Source organism: Zootoca vivipara, chromosome 5 (genome assembly GCF_965207765.1).
Source record: "Zootoca vivipara chromosome 5, rZooViv2.hap1.1, whole genome shotgun sequence".
Classification (NCBI taxonomy): domain Eukaryota; kingdom Metazoa; phylum Chordata; class Lepidosauria; order Squamata; family Lacertidae; genus Zootoca; species Zootoca vivipara.
In genome coordinates, this window is record NC_142588.1 from 31,936,858 (window position 1) to 31,946,609 (window position 9,752).

General features: G+C 44.2%; 1 protein-coding gene across 2 annotated transcripts in view; it reads left to right on the forward strand.

Annotated features, from left to right (window-relative positions):
• PAPSS2 (3'-phosphoadenosine 5'-phosphosulfate synthase 2) overlaps positions 1-9,443 on the forward strand; it is a 42,295-nt gene extending 32,852 nt beyond the window's left edge. For both annotated transcript variants that reach the window (XM_035137390.3, XM_035137392.3), the window contains 5 exons: positions 47-252; positions 1,243-1,378; positions 2,444-2,712; positions 3,513-3,742; positions 4,805-9,443. In XM_035137390.3, coding sequence (XP_034993281.1) covers positions 47-252; positions 1,243-1,378; positions 2,444-2,712; positions 3,513-3,742; positions 4,805-4,946 — 983 coding nt within the window. In that variant the 3' untranslated portion in view covers positions 4,947-9,443. The remainder of the gene's footprint in view (positions 1-46; positions 253-1,242; positions 1,379-2,443; positions 2,713-3,512; positions 3,743-4,804) is intronic.
• Positions 9,444-9,752: the final 309 nt, after the last annotated feature.

A 9,752-nucleotide genomic window follows, 5' to 3' on the forward strand; every position in this document is an offset into this window, starting at 1 on the left:
ACTTTTTAGGGGGGGAAGTTAATTGAAATAAAATTTCTTTCAATAGATGGCGTTATTAACCTGACCATTCCAATTGTACTACCAATAACTACGGAAGACAAGAAACGCCTGGAAGGATGCGATGCGTTTGCACTGGAGTACAACGGGCGGAGGGTGGCCATACTGCAAAATCCGGAATTTTTTGAGCACAGGAAAGAAGAACGTTGCGCACGTGTTTGGGGGACCACATGTGCAAAGCACCCGCATGTAAAGGCAAGTGATCACAGAATACCGTAAGTTCCTCTATTTCTGTGGCAATTGAATATGAGCAACCTGTCTACCTATTAGTGGAACCCCCAGAACAGATTTAGGGGGTTTAGGAGAGGGTGAGATCATTCCATTGCACAGGGAGAAATGCCTGTGCTAACAGAACAGTATGCTTAACGCTACACTGAATACAACACATGGTTGTTGTTGTTTACTGTAGCTATTAATACTGGGTTTTGAAATGCCTTGAGCTTTTCTTTTTTAAAATGAAGGTCGACAAGGTTTGAAATAAATACAGGTACATCTTTGTATTAGGAGGCAAAGAGAGCAAATTTCGTAAGAAGGAAGTATGCAGAAGTCTCAATTCAATGGCTATTTTGCACCAGTCTACCTCCCTCCCCCTGGCCTTTTGAATGGCTGCTGGGGTTGCTGAAGGCTGTGCCTTCCTGCTAAGCCTGAGCCTTTGCACCTCACCTAAGCACTGCCTGAAAATTGAAAAATTGAAAGGATGGCAGTGCATGGGGGCGGGGACAGATTAGAATGCACCAGTGAGAACAGAATCTGCCCTCCCTGGCATGCTCAGGGCTCCACATGTTCCTCCTTCCAACCTAGTCCTGGAAAGTCTTTCTGAACTGATTGCAAAATCATGTTTATGAATTAGGAGCTAGCAGCAGTAGACAATCTCTACTGTAAACAGGCTAAGTTCCGAGATCTAAGTACAGTACTAGCAATATGGCCATGCTATCGAAATTTTCAAGCAATGTTTTTCTAAACATGTAGGTGGGAGAGGAGAAGCTAAAGTTGTCCTTCTCTGCTTTGAATTATCTTGAACTTTCTTGAACTGCCTGGAAGCCACAGTTTGCCTGCCACTTCTACATTTCTGCTTTTTAAGCAGTCAGCATCACAAAACCTCTTCAATAAGGTCCCACTGTTGTAATCCCAGTGTTACATTATAAGCATCATTTTGCCTTAATTAACTGTGATGTCCTTTGATAGATGGTGATGGAAAGTGGAGACTGGTTGGCTGGTGGAGACCTCCTTGTATTAGAGAGAATTAAGTGGAATGATGGGCTGGACCAATACCGCTTGACTCCCTTGGAGCTGAGACAGAAGTTCACAGAAATGAATGCTGGTAAGTGTTTGCATTTGCAACATTGCTTGTACCATGTGGCAGGGAGCAGGGCCTTCTCCCTGGTGGTTCCAACACTCTGGAACTAGATGTCCTGCAAGTGTTGGGGAACATATATAAACCACACTGATCCAAGACATTATGTTGCCTGATGCTGAGCCCAAATGGAGTCCCCCCACTAAGGTAACATGTTAAAAAGATTTGCACCATCCAGGCACCAATTCCTACCTTCATCTATTCCCACCCTCCAGTAGCTCTGCCGAAGCAGATGATTTGACCCTGCTCCATAGCCCACTGAAACTAACACAGTGATGGCTGTCCTGTCCTTCCAGATGATGGACAGCAGGATTTTCGAAGCCTCAGAAAGGCAGTAAAACAGGAGTTTCCCTGAGCACATAGCTGGCGGGCTTTGTTGGAGCAGCTCTGTTGGAGAGCAATGTTTAAGAGAGGTTTTGATTTAGGATACTGAATTTTCTTATTAGGATATTTGTTTCTGATGTGCAGATTTGCAAGTGTCTCTGTGCAAGTCAAGAGATGTTGAAAATGAGGTGGACCGTAAAATGTTTAGAAATATAAACAATGTGATTCTCTCTTTCATCGGGGGAGAAAAAAGAGAATGGAAAGTTATGATCTTTGGATCATGCCTTGAAAAAATAATACTAGTTTCCTACTATAGAAAGCCAAAGGCCTCTCAAGAGTGAATGATATTCATGCTAGAATTCCAATGCTGATGTTGGCTTTATTAACAGGGATGGGGAACCAGTGGCCCTACAGAAGTCACTAGACTCCAGCTTCCATTGGCCCCAACCAGTGGTCAGGGATGATGGGAATTACAGTCCAGCAACATCCAATGTGGAAGAGAGCAGGTTCCCCATCCCTGCTTTATAACAACCCTGGTTTAGGGATCTGTGTGTATATGTTTTATAGTATTATTAAGCCTGTAAATATTGAAAGCTGCTGTGTTTAATGTAGATCCGTATCATCTACTTTTGACTGCCTAGCATCGTGGTGCAGTTTTGCATGTCCTGGATCCTCCCGCATCTGCATTTCCCACTTCTTACATTTCAGATGCGGTGTTTGCTTTCCAGCTGCGCAACCCTGTGCACAACGGACATGCCCTGCTGATGCAGGATACCAAACGGCGCCTCCTTGAGAGGGGCTATAAACATCCTGTGCTGCTCTTGCACCCTCTCGGGGGATGGACCAAGGATGACGATGTACCTCTCGAGTGGCGCATGAAGCAGCATGCTGCAGTGCTGGAGGAGCATGTGCTAGATCCAAAGTCCACCATTGTGGCCATTTTCCCTTCTCCAATGTTGTATGCTGGACCAACAGAGGTATGCATTGTTTTGCTGTCCTCCTTTGCTTCTCCCTACAATGGGATTCTTTTCCTTTCTCTTTTAAATTATTTCTCTTAAGTCTTGGCAATTCCCTGGGAATTGTAGCTGGAGTGATGGGGGCTACAAATCTCCAAGAGAACATGATCAATGCCCTCACTAACAGAACAATCCTGTGCATACTTAGTTCAGTGGGGCTTATTCTCAAGTAAATGTGTATAGGATTTTCACCTAAACTATTATTTCCAGGGTTCTTTGGAGATAAACATTACAAACTGGTGCAAAACCTTTGTAAGCTCAAAAGGGCTTACAAATATCGGTGAGAAGACAGTCGCAGCCCTCAAGCTCACTATCTAAGAGATGCAACACAAAAGAGGGGTTGGGAGGGAGCAGGGAAAATCAAGTTCAGGCAATCAAGTTCTTAGTTACAGGGATTTTGTAGTGAGTAAATGGAGCGGAGGGGGTGGGGGTGGAGAGGGGAGTAAAGCTGCTGATCTTCCAGCAAAGCCGAGGGAGAAGCCTTGTAGCCTGTCTTTTCTCTTCTCCTATAGTGTGATGGAATGGCTGCTGAAAGTTGAGGGAGGAGCATGAATCTTTTATGGGTTTTCATCCAACCCTCCTTGGAAGTTTTTAAGCAGAGGTTGGATGGTCATCTGTCATGGATGCTTTAGCTGAGATTCCTGCATTGCAGGAAGTTGTGGACTTCCAAGTCTACAATTCTATGATCCCTCAAAGTTTTTTCAGCCAAACTCAATCCATCCATCCATTCGTCAAACTCTAATGCTGTTGCACTTCCTCAGGTCCAGTGGCACTGTCGGGCTCGGATGATTGCTGGAGCCAATTTCTACATTGTCGGCCGAGATCCGGCAGGTATGCCTCACCCAGAGACCAAGAAAGATCTGTATGAACCCACACAAGGTGGGAAGGTGCTCAGCATGGCTCCAGGACTGAACTCTGTGGAAATCATTCCCTTCCGAGTAGCAGCATACAGCATAGTACAAAAGGCGATGGTCTTCTATGATCCGGACAGGTAAGTGACACAGTACATGACCACCTGTAGCAGAGGCTTAGTGGTTTTGTAATGGCTTACCTAGGCCTGTGTGCTCATTTGCATCAGAAACGGTTCTTTCCCATTCTCCTCCACATGAACTACGATGAGACTTCAAAGGAAATGGCACGAGATATGTTGAAAGGCAATTGAAGCCTCACAGATGAAAAAAGTATATGTTGTTAATTCAAATTGCTCAAAACTGTGGAGAGGCTCATTTTGCAGCATGCGAAAATGTTTGAGAAATCTGTTTCTGGGTTTTGGCTTAGCCAGGATGTTGAAATATAACTGTTTGTAGCATGGCAGCTCACTCTGTCCATGATTCATTTTGAAAAATTACAAAATCAGGAGTTTGCAAAAAGTCTTGTGTCCACACCTGCCCAGTCAATAAGCGCCCGTAGAGAAATAGCACGACAAACATTATGTTCTGGTTCATGGGCTTGATTTGCTCCTGCGTGATATTGTGAAGCACAACCTTGAAATCTGGGTATAGGTTCTGGGATTGTTGGAGAGCCCATTGCACCCATTTCCATCTCATTTGTATGTTCATCAAGATCAGGCATCCCCAAACTGCGGCCCTCCAGATGTTTTGGCCTACAACTCCCATGATCCCTAGCTAACAGGACCAGTGGCCAGGGATGATGGGAATTGTAGTCCAAAACATCTGGAGGGCCGAAGTTTGGGGATGCCTGATCAAGATGAACCGAAAAGTTGCAACTTCTGTGCGTTGCTGCTGGTATTTCATTCTTTCTACAGTCGTACCTTGGAAGTCGAACAGAATCCGTTCCGGAAGTCTGTTCGACTTCCAAAACATTCGGAAACCAAAGCACAGCTTCTGATTGGCTGCAGGAAGCTCCTGCACCTAATCGGAAGCCGCGGAAGCCCCGACGGATGTTGGGCTTCCAAAAATAGTTCGCAAACCGGAACACTCATTTCCGGGGTTGCGGCGTTCGGGACCCAAAAAGTTTGAGAACTAAGCTGTTTGAAAACCAAGGTACAACTGTATTTGTAATGTCTTCATTGATAACGTTTTTTGCTTACTAGGCACAATGAATTTGACTTCATTTCTGGCACACGCATGAGGAAGTTGGCTCGTGAAGGCGAAAACCCCCCTGAAGGATTCATGGCGCCGAAAGCTTGGAAAGTGTTAACTGAGTACTACATGTCACTGGGAAAAAATAATTAATTTTGCTTTTATCCAAGTGCATCTTGGTTTTTAAAGATGGGCTCTTTCAATTGATTTATATGCTGTTCTACATCTTCTACTTTGAAATTTTCTGCTGTTTGTGGGCATTTTCTTCCCAGCTTTCCCCCCTCTGGAGTTACTAGGAAATTTCCTCTTAATTTCAAAGGAAAGCCACAGAAGAGATTTTATTGTACATATATATATATATATAAAGAGATTATGGGAGTCCAAAGCCATACACTGATTTATCACAGCCTTTCAAAAGAGGTTGTCTGTGAACTGTGCAGAATTATGCAGCTGAAAAATTTGGAGTTATTTATCTGTTCTTCTTTGTTGCTTTTAATTAATTGTATTGAGCAAGCTGGGGATGAAATAGGACTTTTGCTCCTCCTCCTTCTGAGCAGCAGTAAAAGGGAAGTTTACCTTCTGCTTAACTTTGGCATGGCCTATCATATCCCTTTCAGCAGGTTGATGTGACAGTTATTGTTTTTTTTAATTATGGTGATTATTAATAAACACCAGCATCCTGATTCATCTGCAGAAACCCTCATCATTCCACACCAGCTTTCTCCCATCAACCCAAATCAATTTTCAAACCATTGCAAGAAATTTGGAGAGTCCTGGGAAGTTGATTTAACACTTAGCAGTGGTTGCAGAGCCAGCTCAGAGCGCTTTGTTGTCTGAGGCAGAACAGCAAACAGTGCCCTGCCCTCCAAAGTGCATAGTATTTTGGCACCTGAGGCAGAAAATTTGCTGTACAGTTCAGTTAGCTAGAGCATGGTGCTGAAAAAACTAACGTCGCAGGTTTGATCTCGCTATGGGACAGCTGCACATTCCTGTATTGCAGGGGGTTGGACTAGATGATCCTTGGTGTTCCTTCCAAGTACCTTTTTCTCCAACCTGGCAACAATGTGTAATATGAATATTCTGTTACTACAATTTAGCCCCTATAGCTATTACTCCCTCCATTGTTTTACTTTTGAACTCCTAGATTTTTACACATTGGACCGTAAACGTTGCAGGTGCCGTGAGGGAACTAGGGTGTTGTGGTCTGAAGTTGATACCATGAATCCTTTGCTGAGGTTTGTCTGCCGCATTCAATATGTGAAGCTCTTTGGAACAGCCTGGAACTTTTATTGAATCCAAGCTTTTCAAGTGAACCCCTAGCCTTCATGAATGCAGACTGGATGTTGTATTGGCAAAGATTGTTCCATAATGCAAAACAGATCAGCCATCCCTGGGGCTATATGGGAACTCCAGCTGCTAGTCATGTTCTCACAATTTAGCAATAGTTGCACCTAAACCTCATTGAGGTTTCTGGTTAATCTAAGGTTCTTCCGAAATGTGATCTAGGCATTCGAGTGCAAGTTATACAAATATTAATACGCTTACAAAAGCAGTGGTTGTTTGTGCCAGTGCTTCAGTAGATTGTGACTGCATATTAAATTTATTATGAGACTTTAGCATAGAGGGGGGAGAAAGCATGATATGTTCCTTCTCTTCAGTCTTAACTTGTAGTTAAAATAAAAAAGGCACTTGAAGCCCAACACCACGTTAGGCTCGAGAGCTAGCACACTGGTAACAGTCCACCTTATTCTTTCAGAATAGTAACTAAATATTTCCCTAGTCTACTAAAAATGCCTTTTTTAACAGTGCATTCCTACCGTTGCTTACTCAGCAGTCTCATTAAGTTTAACGCCGCTTACTCTCAGATGTGTATAGGATTGCTGCCTTAATTTCTTTCACATGTGAACATAGTTCATGTGGAATACAAAGAGAAATGTATTTTATAGCCCATGTAGGTTTTACATTCAAATTACAGATTCTGGAACTGCAGCGTGTGCTTTGGTTATGAAAAGCATCCATAGATTTAGAAGAGGAACCAGATGCTCTTCTGTAAGCAGAGAGAGTCCCATCTATTTGTCTTGGAGAAGAGGACAGCTTATCCGCAGAATTCACAAAATGGTGGTGGTAGTAGTAGTAGTTGGATTTAAGACAACACAAACCCATTGAAGTCAATTTCACCAAATCCACCTGATCTGAATTTTATTCAGTCATGCAAGGGACAGAGCATAGAAGCAGGCAGTACTTGTATATGTAAAGTTGCTGTAAAAGGTAAGAATATAACAGGTTAATGAAAGTAGACGGGGCCCAAACCCTTCTCCCATGTGAGCAGATTGCATATGTGGGACTCCCTCCCTTCCTGCTCTTCTTCTGCTAAGTCTTCCTCCCATATGTTGAGATCTGAGCTGGCCCAACAGAGGCCCTAGGCCAGGGCATGGACCAGATTGCGCCCAAACTTTGGCCAAGTGTTTAAGTCAAATACAAATTGCAAACTTAAAAAAAAGATCTGCCTTTCCATCTGCCTTATCTAGGAATGAAATAATATGGTTTCCAAAGATTGTGAAATTATATTCTTATTTTTTGTAGCAATCATGCAACACACACATATTTACTGTCCCAAAATTTTATTTGAGAATGCCTTTTAACGGTTCCACCTTTTAAAGTTTTGGAATCCTCATGATAAAAACCCTAAAAGTATAGTAGGGCTGCATCCAAAAGTTGTTCTGCTGGAGCAGGGGTCTGCAACCTGCGGCTCCGGAGCCGCATGTGGCTCTTTTACACCTTTGCTGCGGCTCTGGAGCGGATACGAGGGGAGGAGGCGTCCGAGACATGCGCCGCCTGAGCCATGCGGTGGCGCCCGCCAGACACTCTCGCGGTGCCCACCGCCGCCGGAGCACACAGCGCACTCCGCTGTGCGCATGCGCTGTGCAAAAAGGACGCAAGGTGACGTTAGCAGCCCGGGGAGCGTGGTCAGCCCCCTCCCTGCATCAGCCCCTCCCCGCCGCATTTCTGCAGCCAATAGGCTCACGGGGGGGGGGGCGGGGGCAGAGTTATTTATTTTTTTAAACGGGCGCGCTTCTTCCCGCCCAGCAGCAGAAAAGGCTTGCGGGCTCGGAGCGCGTGTTTGCTGCTGCTGCTCCTGCCTGTGGCCTCCTGCCGGCCTGGTCAGAAGATTGAGGTAGATGTATTAATCAATGGGTTGATTCAATATGAGGAAATTTTATAAGTTCACTTGATGGGAGCAACACACATGAAACCATACAGGTGTCCTAATAAGGGAGTCAGAGTTTTGCCCATTCCCAGTAATCAAGGCAGCCCAAACTCATAAGGCAGTGGTTGCTGGTGCCCATTCCCAGTACTGTAATCAAGGCAGCCCAAACTCATAAGGCAGTGGTTGCTGGTGCCCATTCCCAGTACTGTAATCAAGGCAGCCCAAACTCATAAGGCAGTGGTTGCTGGTGCCCATTCCCAGTACTGTAATCAAGGCAGCCCAAACTCATAAGGCAGTGGTTGCTGGTGCCCATTCCCAGTACTGTAATCAAGGCAGCCCAAACTCATAAGGCAGTGGTTGCTGGTGCCCATTCCCAGTACTGTAATCAAGGCAGCCCAAACTCATAAGGCAGTGGTTGCTGGTGCCCATTCCCAGTACTGTAATCAAGGCAGCCCAAACTCATAAGGCAGTGGTTGCTGGTGCCCATTCCCAGTAATCAAGGCAGCCCAAACTCAGTTATTTTTATAATGACGAGGATGACATTGGGCCCTCATTATTAATTATTATTTACATCAGGCACTGATTATGATTTATGGTACACTGGGGCCCTGATTAATTTTCTATGGCATTTTGGGGCATTATTGGGCATAGCAAATTTTGCTATGGGGCCCTCTGATTTCTAATTACGTCCCTGTTTTGCGGCTCCCAGTTTATTTTTTTTCTTCGGAAACGGGTCCAAGTGGCTCTTTTTGTCTTAAAGGTTGCAGACCCCTGTGCTGGAGCAATGACTTTTGCTTGTGCACTAGAACTCCCCCCCCCTATGCACCCCAAATCTGTTCTGGTGCTTCCCCCAAAACTCCAGAACAGATTTGTGGTTGGGGGTGCGACAGCATTCAGGAAGAGGAAGGAGAAGTTCCGTTGTGGAAGCAGGCGTCCTTGTGCTGATGGGATGACTTGGTCAGATACAGCCCATGTGTTCTTACAACTTGTGTGAAACGAATGCAGCCACTGGGCAGAGAGCATCAACTGTTTTTGCTGCACGGCAGGCTTGCATGGGATCTCCTGTAAACTGCAATGAATTAACTAGAGATTAAAACTCAGCTAATGTATATTAACAAGAGTGCCTTTTATATCCAAGCCCTCTGGAAGGGACCTTGAAGATAGAAACAATCTTGCCATTTTATAATTTAATTGATATTTTAAATAGTGTTTATATATTTCTTTTCTTTTTAACCTTATACTACGATATCCATTGCCATCAGTTCAAATATATATGGGGTACTACTCATTTTAAATGGTTAAAGAAGAATATTCTGTAATATTTTATCACATATTTATTACAGACACGAGACTGGAATGTATGCCTTAATATATAGTCTTCTGAATTTCATATACTACTAGAATTTGCTTTTAATATCAATAAATATTTCTATGTTTCACTATTTCCTGCCATTTCTTATTTATCGAAGGCAAAAACTTGCTGCCTACTGTCTGCAACCCCAAAAGCCATTGGCTAAGATGCTGTGATGTCATGGAATGTTCTGTGTGGCACTGTGTCATGCTGAGGGTGAAGTTGCCAGCAGTAGAATGTTGTCAGAGTACAACTTGGAAGAAGGTGAAGCTTCATTTACAAAGGCAGAAGAGCTATGTGCTGTTACTAGGAAGGCAAGATAGAGGCAGGAACAAACGGGGTGTTTGTACGCATTGTGCAGAGTGAAGGCAGAGAACAGAATAGGAAGCAATCACATGGC